The 13,078-nt window shown below is 40.4% G+C and overlaps 1 protein-coding gene across 1 annotated transcript in view; it reads right to left on the reverse strand.

Annotated features, from left to right (window-relative positions):
- Positions 1 to 13,078, reverse strand: part of MCF2L2 (MCF.2 cell line derived transforming sequence-like 2) — a 257,039-nt gene that overhangs the window by 138,863 nt on the left and 105,098 nt on the right. The window contains exons 7-8 of the mRNA XM_047100288.1: positions 8,894 to 9,043; positions 16 to 140 (exon numbers count right to left, since the gene is read on the reverse strand). Of these exons, the coding sequence (XP_046956244.1) occupies positions 16 to 140; positions 8,894 to 9,043 (275 nt within the window). The remainder of the gene's footprint in view (positions 1 to 15; positions 141 to 8,893; positions 9,044 to 13,078) is intronic.

A 13,078-nucleotide genomic window follows, 5' to 3' on the forward strand; every position in this document is an offset into this window, starting at 1 on the left:
TCTCCTCTCACTCACCTTTCCATGGTTGCTACATTCTCTAGCTGATTGGGATTGAGTTTTCTGGTGGGACTTTTGGCTGCTGGTTCTTGAATGCATGACAGCAATGTGGCCCCTTGCTTTCCAAGTAATTTCAGCTCATCCTAGAGAAAGGAAAATATAGTTTGTCTTAGAAGAAACTAACAAAAGTAAATTCTTGGTAGCTTTGAGGTGAAGAGAATGGCAGATCAGATATATCTTTCATTTAGGAAATTAAATGCTAAAGAAGTTGAGCTGCAGCTTTTAAAAATTAATTAACTTATTTATTTTCGTTTTTTCAATTTTAATTCCAGGGTAGTTAACATAAAGTGTTATATTAGTTTCAAGTGTACAATATAGTGATTCAAGAGTTCTATACATTACTCAGTGCTCATCATGGTAAGGGTACTCTTAATCCTCTTTACCTATTTCTCCCATCCCCCTACCTACCTCCCCTCTGGTAATCATCTGTTTGTTCTCTACAGTTAAGAGTCAGCTTTTTGCAGCACTCTCAACAATAGCCAAATTATGGAAAGAGCTTAAATGTCCATCAACTGATGAATGGATAAAGAAATTGTGGTTTATATACACAATGGAGTACTACGTGGCAATGAGAAAGAATGAAATATGGCCCTCTGTAGCAACATGGATGGAACTGGAGAGTGTGATGCTAAGTGAAATAAGCCATACAGAGAAAGACAGATACCATATGGTTTCACTCTTATGTGGATCCTGAGAAACTTAACAGAAACCCATGGGGGAGGGGAAGGAAAAAAAAAAAGAGGTTAGAGTGGAAGAGAGCCAAAGCATAAGAGACTGTTAAAAACTGAGAACAAACTGAGGGTTGAGGGGGGGTGGGAGGGAGGGAAGGGTGGGTGATGGGTACTGAGGAGGGCACCTTTTGGGATGAGCACTGGGTGTTGTATGGAAACCAATTTGACAATAAACTTCATATACTGAAAAAAAAAAACAGCTTTTTGGTTTGTCTCTTTTTTTTGTTTTGTTTCTTAAATTCCACACATAAATGAAAGCATATGGCATTTGTCTTTCTCTGACTGATTTATTTCTCTTGGCATCATACCCTCTAGATCTATCCATGTTATTGCAAAATGGCAAGATTTCATTCCTTGTTATGGCTGAGTAGTATTCTAGTATGTGTGTGTGTGTGTGTGTGTGTGTGTGTGTGTGTGTGTGTGTATCACATCTTCTTTATACATTCATCTATCCATGGACACTGGGGCTGTTTCCTTAATTTGACTTTGTAAACTATGCTAGAATAAACATAGGGGTGCATGTATCTTTTTGAATTAGTATTTTTGTTATCTTTGGGTAAATACACAGTAGTGGTATTATTGGATCATATGGTTATTAACTCATTTTTAACAGGTAATACATATACATGTTACAAAATCCAAAATATACAAAAGGGTATATACTGGAAAAAATAAGTTTTTTGTCCTCTACTCATCCACTTTTCCTCTCCAAAGCAACAACTCTTAAATTTTGTGGGTATCTCAGGCTGCTGTTGTATGTTTAAAGTAAAAGTAATAAAACAATAATTTTAATTAATATTTAATTATTTATATTAATTAATTAATAATTTTAAATTTATTAACAAATTAACAAAATCTGGTTCTAATCCAAGGCAGAGACCAGAAATAAGAAAATGACAGATACTGAATAAGCTAGACACTGCCACAAAATAATAATGTAATAATTGATAGAAAAGCAGGAAAAAAACTTCATCTGGTATTGTCAATAGACTCCTGCTTCTTCTTCTACCTGTCCCCAAAGTGTGGCCTTGCTCAACTACTGAAGTTTGGTGTAGATAGGCAGCAACTTCGGGTTGATATGGAAAGAGTCATACTTCCAAGGCAACTCTATTCTGCTCCTTTTACATGGGACTTTGGGCTTTGTAATTGGAGAAGATGTCAGGTTATCTCCTGCCAAATACAACAGCTCTAATCCTCTAATCACACAGCACAAGTCATTTCTGTCAATGCCCTGAGTGCTAACCACAAAATAAGTCAAAGGGACAGAGCCGGGCAGAGAACTTTGCTTCTAAGAGTTGGGTGCTTGGTGCATGGTTCACACAGGATGCTGGTTACTGTGCCCTGAGCAATAAAATAGGCCCATAGTTACAAAAACACATCCTGTATGCACATGAACCCTGAATCTCTCCTCCAGGCCTAGCCACCTCCAGCCTTCACATAGTATGGAGCTCGTTCCTTGTGGGAGGAGTTTTATACTTCTCCACCCTATTCACACACAAGTACTGGCTTGCTCACCCTCATGCCTTTGCTCCTGGTCTCCAATATCACTGCATTATTCATCCCCTTGCAGACTTCTGCTGTCGAAGCCTCAAACTTGTCCCTGGATTTGGCTGATGATACATTTGACTTTTCTGATCTGGCCCAAGTTCTTTGGACACCCCCTGTGGCTCTGTCCACTCCAGGTAATGCCCCAAGTCACTCTCTCGGCTGGTACTCCTGCATGGGAACTAGACACATCCCTTCTTTTCCACTCTCAGGTATCAGCCCTCATTTCTTCTTATTTCACCAATGCTCATTAAATATTTGTAGGTTGGATGAATTAATAATAGTCTAAAAGAAATTAGGTTGCAAATGAATAAGGACAAATAGGATATGATAGGGGAAGGGGGGGCGGGAAGCACTCATTAGCAAGTGCTCTTACCTTTCACTCTTCCTACCTTCTAAAAAGAGTCTTGGCTTTTCTCAGTTTCTTAAATGTCCTTGAGATTCCAGAATTCCAGCAGGATTCTGGCATTACCATTAAATTGTGTGTGTGTGTGTGTGTGTGTGTGTGTGTGTGTGTGTGTGTGTGTGGAAAGTTGGGAGGAAGGGTGGAGGGGCCAGAGAAGTAGAGGCATATTGCTGGGGCAGAAGGAGACTTTTTGGAAGGGGAAACTTGGGACACAGATATACCCAAAGAAGTGCAGAGTGTGAGGAAGCGTGTGAGAGAGAGAACGTGGGTCTGAGCAAGCGATGTCATTCACTGTGTATCCCCTTCACACTATCAAAAACTATATGTATATATACAAGGAAAAATTATGACTGGTTACTGCTTTGGGACTAGGCCATATATGGCCTAGCAGGGTTAGCTTTAGCGGGGTTACAAAAATCTGCCATAAATACACAGGGAAAGATTGAGGAACTATGATACTTGGAAAGTGAAAAGGTAAGTTGCCCAGGACAAAAATGGAGTTTTCCCTTGTCCATAGTAATAACAATTCAAAATATTTAATAACTGTTTAGAGCAGTCATTGACCAATCAGCACAGATGTCAGATATAATACTGAAGCAGTCCTGCCACTGCTGTCAGGTGACTGAAGCAGTGGAAGCCAACTGCTGTCCACGTGTTAACCCCTTTTGATGCCAGAAACATGAGGAGGTCTCATGGGTCCTAGGAAATGGGCCAGAGAGGTAAAGTTGGGCACTTGTGGAACATAAATATTTAACAACTGGTATGGCTGTCCCAGTGTGTACTTATCATTACAATTCCACTATTATGGAAACAAGCAGTTGGTTCAAAAGACCCACTTAATAGGGCAAGCAGATTGCTTCAGGCTCAAAGGAATTTAAATTTTCTGGGGAGAATTCTTCCCTATGACAAGGGTAAGCCTAAATGCAGACATTCATTCAGTCAGTCAGTCAGTCAGTCAGTCTGTCAAAATACATTTAAAAGCACTACTATTCATGCCAGGTGCTGTGTTTGGCTGTGTCATGGGCTGGGGGTGGAGGTGGGGGAGGAAGTTAAAGGATGAATCAGAGCCCAGAGATTATATGAATGACTAATACTTTAGACTCCTTACTTAGCTTTTATTACCCCATTTCTGCCACTACACGTTAGCTCTACCATGCTGTGTTTTTTTTTATAATGCTAAATAATGAATTCTAGAATGTGGCCTTTAAAATGCAAGTCCTCATAATTGAGAAAAAAGAAGTCTGTAAAAGAGATGATATATCCCCTTTCCTCAGCAGATACTGAGAGATATCTTCTTGTGGTATAAAACTAGTTCAAAACCCTGATTTGTTAAGGCATTAGCACTGAAAACATTCATAAGAATAGCAATTTCATCTTCCTGTGCAAAATCAAGACCTCTGTGCCTATGCATTTTTAACATAGTCTCTGCAAGTAGAATTTGAACAATGGGGTCTTTAAAAACTCCTAAGACTGTAGGGTGCCTGAGTGGCTCAGTCGGTTGAGCGTCCGACTTTGGCTCAGGTCATGATCTCACAGTTTGTGGGTTCAAGCCCCGCATTGGGCTCTGTGCTGACAGCTTAGAGCCTGCAGCCTTCTTTGGATTCTGTGTTTCCCTCTCTCTCTGCCCCTCCCCTACTTGTGCTCTGTCTCTCTCTTTCTTTTTTTTTTTTTTCAACGTTTATTTATTTTTGGGACAGAGAGAGACAGAGCATGAACGGGGGAGGGGCAGAGAGAGAGGGTGACACAGAATCGGAAGCAGGCTCCAGGCTCTGAGCCATCAGCCCAGAGCCCGACGCGGGGCTCAAACTCACGGACCGCGAGATCGTGACCTGGCTGAAGTCGGACGCTTAACCGACTGCGCCACCCAGGCGCCCCTCTCTCTGTCTTTCAAAAATTTAAAAAAAAAAAAAATTAAAAAAAAAAAAACAACTCCTAAGACCGTAAATTATTTCTAGGGCCTACAAAAAAATCACTTATTACTATGATTATCTTCTTGATTATTTGTAACCCTGGAAATGCTGATAGAATTGTCATCTCTGAATACACAATTGGATAAATTCTGAATGGAACAAATATTAAATGCTAAACAGTATTCATATTTGTAGAAGAGTGCTCTATCACATAATCAAAGGACCACTGGCACTTTCCTCCTGCATGATGAGAAAAAGGACTATGGCCCTGTTGGATTTCTTATTTTAACAACAACAACAACAAAATATGAGAGTCTTACCCTATTTACCTGGACACATGGTAAAGTGTGTCAGTTGACTTAAGTATCTGAGAGTATAAGGACAAGGCCCTGGGGTTTCTGCCCCAAAATAAGACCTTCAAAGAGGTGAGAATCACCTCCTTTGGGACTCAGAAGGAAGACTGCCTGCCTCTGTGAACTGCTTCCAAAACCAACATGGAATTAGACAACAGGAAGAGCTGTTTTGCTAAGAAAGAAGGTCTGTAGGGCTATCATAAACAGTATGAAAAGCACGTACCTGTATAGGGTTCATGGTTATTTTATTATTATTTTAGGCCTAAAGATATTTTCCTTTTTTGTTTCTTTTTTTTTCTTTAATTTCTTTTTTACATTTATTTATTTTTGAGAGACAGAGCACAAATGGGGGAGCGGCAAAGAGAGAATGAAACACAGAATCCGAAGCAGGCTCCAGGCTCCAAGCTGTCAGCACAGAGCACGACACAGGGCTTGAACCCACAAACAGTGAGATCACGACCTGAGCCAAAGTCAGACGCTTAATCAACTGAGCCAGCCAGGCGCCCCAGATCTTTTTCTTTTTTAAAAAATCGAGATATTATTCGTATAGTACCATAAAACTCTTCTTTTAAGTTTTATTTATTTATTTTGAGAGAGAGAGCGTGTGCGCGCACGCGAGCAGGGGAGGGGCAGAAAAAGAGAATCCCAAGCAGGCTCTGCACCATCAGCGCAGAGCCTGAAGCCAGGCTTGATCTTCTGAACTGTGAGATCATGACCCGAGCCAAAGTCAAGAGTCAGATGTCCAACCACTGAGCCATCCAGGCACCCCTAAAACTCACCCTTTTAATGCATACAAGTCCATGTTTTCTCCCCAGAACACTTCATCACTCTCAAAAAGAAACCCCATACCTATTATCAATCACTCTCCATTTCTCCCTCTTTCCAGACCCTGGAAACCACTAATCTACCTTTCTCTCCATATTTACCTATTCTGGACATTTCATATAGGTAGAATTGTACAATATGTGGCTTTTTGTGTCTGCTTCTTTCACTCTGCGTAATTATTTCAAAGTTCATACATATTAAAGCATGTATTGGTACTCCCTTTCTATGGCTGAGTAATATTCCATTGTATGGATATACCACATTTTTTTATCCCCTCATCAGCTTATTGACACGTGGGTTGCTTCCACTTTTGGGGTGTTATGCTGCTATGAACATTTATGTGTAACTTTTTATATAAAACATGTTTTCAAATCTCTTATGTACATACGTAGAAGTAGAATTTCTGGGTCATATGGTAACTTTATGTTTAACTTTTTGAGGACCTACCAGACAGTTTCCATTCCCACAAGCAATGTATGAGGGTTCCAATTCCCTCATATCCTCATCAACACTTATTATGGCCCATCTTTTTAATTAGTGCCACTCTAGTGGGTATATCACTGCAGTTTTGATTTGCATTTCCCTAACAATATATGACGTTGCACATGTCTTCATGTGCTTAATAACCATTTATCTGTCTAATGCCTGTTCTAATCCTTTGCCCATTTTTTTTAAAGCTTATTTATTTTTGAGAGAGAGAGACAGAGCTCACACAGGGGAGGGGCAGAGAGAGAGGAAGACACAGAATCCAAAGCAGGCTCCAGGTTCTGAGCTGTCAGCACAGAGCCTGACACAGGGCTTGAACTCACCAACCATAAAATCATGACCTGAGCCACCTGAGTTGAAGTCATACCCTTAACCAACTGAGTCACCCAGGCACCCCTACTTTGCCCATTTTTTAATTGGGTTATTTGTCTTTTTATAAAGGTTGAGTTGTAAGAGTTGTTTATTTTTTTAATTTTTTAAAAAATGTTTTATTTATTTTTGAGAGAGAGAGAGAGCAAGTGGGGGAGGGGCAGAGAAAGAAGAGGACAGAGGATCCAAAGCAGGCTCCCTGCTGACAGCAGCAAACCCCATGCGGAGCTGGAACTCAAGAACTGTGAGATCACAACCTGAGCCAGTCAGATGCTCAACCAACTGAGCCACCCAGGTACTCCAAGAGTTGTTTATATATTCTGGATATTAGACTCTCATCAGATACATGATTTGTAGATATTTTTTCCCATTCTGCGGGTTGTCTTTTCACCTTTTTGATAGTGTCCTTTGAAGCACAAAAGTTCTTAATTTTGGTGATGTCTACTTTATTTATTTTCTTTAGGTGTTTGTGCTTTTGGTGTGGTATCTAAGAGACCATCGCCTAATGTAAGGTCATAAAAAATTACATCTATATTTTCTCCTAAGAGTTTTATAATTTTGGAACTTATATTTAGTTCCCTGACCAATTTTGAGTTAATTTTTGTGGACAAGGTGAGGTAAGCATCCAATTTCCTTCTTTTTCACATAGATATCCAGTTGTCACACGGTCCAAAGGGCTTAAGGAGTTTTCATTCCCATGAAGAGAAAACCTCCTTAATCATTTGGGGTATTTAATTTTTTTTACTGTCAGCACTCAGGCTACAGAAAGAGTTCAGGGACACGCTTCTGGGAACATCCATAGAAGTCCATAGAATTTCAGTGAATTTCCTCTTTGCACAGACAAGGTCCTAGTGACAGCAGGGTGAGTGCCAGCATACTGTTTGTAAACTGAGAGACAGCTCATAGCCTGTCAAAGTCACCCTTACTTAGGAAGTAGAAGCTCTCCTCGGAGAAGGATCCAATATGCAAAAGAGCCTGGGATACCTGCCTGCACGTGCTCTGAAGATGTGCCCTAAGTTTCCATCCAGGTGTAAAAAGCACACACGGGAACAGGAAGGGTGTGCTAGGTTGTGCGTGCTTGTCAAGGTCATCAGAGACATTTCCAGGGAAAAGTTCTAGGATGTTTTTAGGTTTTCACAGTTTCAAACCAGATCTTTTAATTATTCAGAGTAATGTGGAAAGTATATTTTGAACTCTTTTTTGGATATCCAGCTCCTTCCAAAGAGAATTTAATAGTGTTCCCTGACACATGGAAGAATTAATTTGCCTTAACTGCTAGACCCTGAGACTCCCCTAACTCAACTATGTGTTCCTTAAGTTTGCACTTTTTTGGTTTGTTTTGCCTACATGTAGTGGTAGGTGGTCAATAATGCTGGCTAAATGAGCAAATCAACCACCTAGCAAAGCGTTTTTGTAAATTTTGGGCCACAAATAAAAGAGGTCAGCTCTTCTCAAGCTCCATGCAGCAAGAATACATGTAATGTTAAGATGCATTGACCTTCTGATCCCCAGTTTGCTGCCCAATGGTGTTCTGGTCTTCTGGTGAAATGATGGGTTTGGTCCATTTATGCTTCTGGAAGTAGAAAAGAGCTGAAACCCTTCCTATAAGCCCCAGGAAGACACCTCCCTTTACTGCATGACCTGAAAGAATCTACCAGCCTCCATTCTTAGCAGGCTCTGACATGATTTTATGAATAGTTAATAGGTGCTTCTCCTTAAACCCAGTTCAGAGCACCTTCCATGTCTTCTTTCTCAAATTACTCCCCAAATAAAAAGATACATCCCTGAGAAAGTGAAGCAATAGTTTGCCCCAAAGTTATTAGTTATTAGTTTGCCCCAAAACCTCACAATAGGCTCAGGAAAGCTTATGCCTCAAAAGACAATTGCCACTCCTCCTGCATTCACTGCAGTCATATCCATCATATCTTGCTCTGTCCCAAACAGATCATAGGGGTGCTGCACTTGAAAGGAGGTTCACACACCTGTCCCACATGGTGGAATGAGTTTCCCTTTACAGGGCTGCTTCTCACAGGTCTTAATTACAATCCTTTTACACTCATGGACCAGTCTCAAGAGGTTTTCCTCTTTACATACTGCCTATCTAGAAGATTTAAGATGATCAACTGCTGCCAAGTCACCAGAAAAGGGGGAAGAAGAGGACTTCACTTTTAATTCTGCTCCTGGCTCTCTCCAAGGCCACTGGCCACTCACCTGCAGCTTGTCCCGCTGCCCTGTGTGGGACATGAGGAGGTCTTCAGTGGACAGCACGCCCCTGGGCAGCTCTGTTGTGGCTAGGCAGGCCCCAAACATCTGGAGCATCTGGGCAGTGGTCTTCAATGTCACAGCAAAGTTTTCAATGGCCTGGAAGGTCAGACATAACAATGAGGACAGCTTAACATTCACCAATATGCTCTCTGAATAGAAGGACAGTACAACTAGCTGCCATTTCCTGAGTACCTGCAACGGGCCATGCAGTGTACTTGGTGCTATACATTTGTCTATCATCTCAACAATCCAGAATGGAAGGTATTTTATCTCCATTTTATAGAAGAGGGAACTGAAGCTCCAACAGGTCAAGTGAATTGCCCAGGATAGTATTGCTTAGGCAGTAAGGAAGGAAAGAAGGCAGGATTCAACTAAGGTCACTAAGTTTGGGAAGCAAGTTTGACCCCAAGGGAGAAGATGGATGTAGTGATTAGGTAAGTCGCTAGTGACCTTTCAGAGAGTTACTTTTATCACATGTGATAAGGCGTTGGGGACCTCTGCCTGTCACTTCTTTATAAAAATTGACCTTCCACTAAGGACACTACTCTGCCATTAAATGAATACCTACTAACTGATGAGTAACTTCACACCTCATATCCCAGGTGAGATATCTGCATTTTACTCAGTACAGTTTAGCAGTAAACATGTGGCCTAACCTAGAAAAAGTGATGCTGATCATCAGCAGATTTAGTTGAAAGTAAGTGGCTTTTAAGAATCCCACAAATCATTCTACTCAGCCAGATGGGTTCTACTATGCCCACTTCCCTCTGCTCCTGAGACAACTTTGCCCTTGAAGGGCAAGCGCAATTCATCTCTGTTACCCCAGCAAATGGTACTATGCCTGTCACATAATAGGTGGCCCATAAACAGCTGCTAGATGGATAACTGATAGTAGCAAAGAGGTCTAACCTAATTTTCACTTGGGAAAAAATTACCTCTGATCTTATATCATCAGAGAACATTTCTGAAAACCCAGATGCTCATCATAAAGAATGTGCCAGACATGAGGTGGCCCTTTTCTGCACCAGAGGCCAGAGCTGAGGCTAGAGCTATAAGGCTTCCGGAGCATAGCACACCCCTGCCTACTGTCTGAAACTGAAGTCTTTGTCCTTTAACCATTTTTTTTAGGTAAGCTCTACACCCAATGTGGGGGTAGAACTCATGACCCTGAGATCTAAAGTCGCATGTTCTACCAGAGCCAACCAGGCACCCACCATCAACTGTATAACCTTGAATAAGTCACTTCTTTACTTTGAAGGTCAGTTTCCTTATCTGTAATGAGTCTCCCCTATTGTTGTTGGTGGAATCTCCCCTATTAGCACAAGTATTTATACAGTTGCAATCTTGAACATCATAGTTCTTTTGGCCTGGAAATTCAGACAACCACTAACTTTTATGAAAATCTTTCAAGCACATCAAAGTATTATTACTTGTACATAACCTAATATCTGTGTAAGATACTCTCTCAACGTCATTCACCAATAGCCTATAATGAATAACATATAAAAATCCAATTTATCAGAGGACTTATAAGAAAATATATTAAATATTTTGCTTTATATGCACTACCTCTTGTAATGCATCTCAAATAGGTTACTATTATCACCACAATCTATAGACAAGGAAACTAAGGTGAATTCAGGTTAGGTAACTTCCCCAAAGTCATATAAAAAATTAGTGGCAGAACTGGAATTGAACCCAGAGCCAGCCATCTTCAGCACTATATGCTACACCACCTCTTAGCAATAAAAACTAGATTTCACAAAACTAGATTTAAAATTAAACCCACAAAAAAATCTTGGCTTTCGGAGTTTCAGACTTGAATTAGAGTTCAGATTCTGATCTCTAACTGTGTGATCTTAAGTAAGCCAGGTATTACTCTGAGTCCTAGTGTCCTCATCCGAAAAAATGGGAATAATGGTTGCTCTGTTTTTGCAGGGGTTTTTTGAGGATCAAAGGAATAGCAAATGTGAAAGGACTTGGGCACAGCCCAGTACCTTGCAAATGTAATAATAATAACAGTAACAACTCTGAGAGTCAGGTGCCAGGCCTGCAGATGAAATAGAGGAAAATACAGGAAATAGAGGAAATCCAGGCATTTCCTATGGAGAGTCTGTTAACAAATTAACTTGATTCCAGGTATCTGATTAGCAAACAATCACCTTGGAAATGGTACAAAGGACCTGACACTGATGGGGTGATGAAAAAGAGCTTAGCCTTCGTCTTGGCTCTACCACTACTCAACTGTATAACCTTGGATAAATCACTTCTTTACTTTGAAGGTCAGTTTCCTTACCTATAAAATAAGGTAATTGAAATAAATGATCTTTAAGGTTCTTTTCAGTTCTAATGAGTCTCAATGATCCGACAACCAGAAAGTACACCATTCCCCCAAAAAAGATCTGTATTTTTTAAAGTTCACCATAATATATTTAACACATGCACACACACTAACTATGGATACAAACTGGGCTTGGGGTGGGAAAGTGTGTGCACATGTCTGCTCATGCTATGTCTTTAAATAATCTATGTTCATGGTTCAGTCTTCTTTACCTCTCTAAGTTCGTAGAGAAGCATTCTAGTCTTTGACATCAAGGGGCATTTGTGTTTTTTCTTTATTTGCTGCGAACTTTTGTTATATCAGAAAAGATCTGAGGCAACTTGGAAAAAACATGAAGAACATAATAAAACAAAGAATTGGTAGAGAAATCAGAGGAAAAGGGAGAGCTAGCTAGGCAGTAAGGCTGGGTGGGACACTAACTTCTTTTGATTACTAAAGTAATGTAATAAAGTCCTAGGAAGTGAAGAAATGAAGCCTAGAAGCACTCCAGTTTCACTTTTCATATGGTTTAATGAAATTGCAACATAGGATGACCCTGATCACACTTATTTGTGTGTGATATTCTACATAAGCTTCCCTCCGTATCTTTTATATTTAGACCTATTTAGAATAATATGTTTATGAAGAATGTCACCATTCCTTTTTTTAATTCCCGAGATTCTCTAGGAGCCACAGTTACTGTGGTAAAACTCATGAGAAATTTAAAGGGTTCTTGCCCAGGTTCTTTAGGTTTTGGGAAGGGTCATGTCTTCCTTAGAATTACATGGCATACAAAGAAGTGAGGGAAGGATCAGAATCCGTAGCTTTGAAATAAATGCGTTGCTAGAAATGCAATAAATATTGCATATATAATGTGTTGCTAGAAATCTATTTTTGTTTAGTTCTTAAAATTTCCTTTAAAAAAGTCACAAAGCTTTACACTCTAAAGGAGAGTGAATTCTCCTTCCAAATTAAATGTAGTTCAGGTGTTCATTGGTTAAATATTGGGCAACATGCTTCCAAAGTGACCAGATACACAGAGAGGTGGGCTGACACTGCCAGTTGTCACTGGGGTGGTGAAGGAAGCTTCTGACTTGGCTCAGAAAACCCAGTCTTTTCAAGGGGCTAGGGGCTAGAAGAGTGGGGAAAGGAGAATTTATATAGAAACACTTATTATTTGAGTTTCAATCCCACTTTGTTCTTGACATGACTGACCCTTCTAGTTTAGCATGATAACCCTTGCTATGAGTGAGTAGAGTGACAAGTAAAATACTACGTCAGGTGCTTTCACACACATTACATCACTTGGTCTCATGTTAAACTTTCAGGCAGTCTGAGGTTTCTCATCATTGGCACTATTGACATTTGGGCTGGACAATTCTTTGTTGGAGGCTGTCTCATGCATTATGAGAGGTTTCACGGCATACCTGGCTCCTACCCACTAGATGCCAGTAATACACTTCCTCCCAAGTTATGACTACAAAAAAAGTCTCAGATCGCCCCCAGCTGAAAACCACTATTAGTTCCATTTTAACAAGGGAGAAAACAAGCTGAAAGAGGTTTAATAACTGACCCAAAGTCAGACAGTAAATAATTGTGACAATAGTCAAATACAGCTCCTTCTGACTTGGTGGATTTTGATCTGTCTATACATTAGAATCATCTGGGGAGTTGTGTGGAACACTGTCTGTGACCCATCCCTGACCAACCAAATTAACTTCTCCGCTTTAGCATGGTGCTCGTATTTTGCATTCTCCCCAGGTGCATTCTAAATCAAGTTCCCCCAATCCCCCATGCCAGATGATGAAGTG

The sequence above is a fragment of the Lynx rufus genome, unplaced genomic scaffold (assembly GCF_022079265.1).
Source record: "Lynx rufus isolate CCGP_SWC_20201006 ecotype Redwood Valley unplaced genomic scaffold, mLynRuf1.p SCAF_5, whole genome shotgun sequence".
NCBI lineage: Eukaryota > Metazoa > Chordata > Mammalia > Carnivora > Felidae > Lynx > Lynx rufus.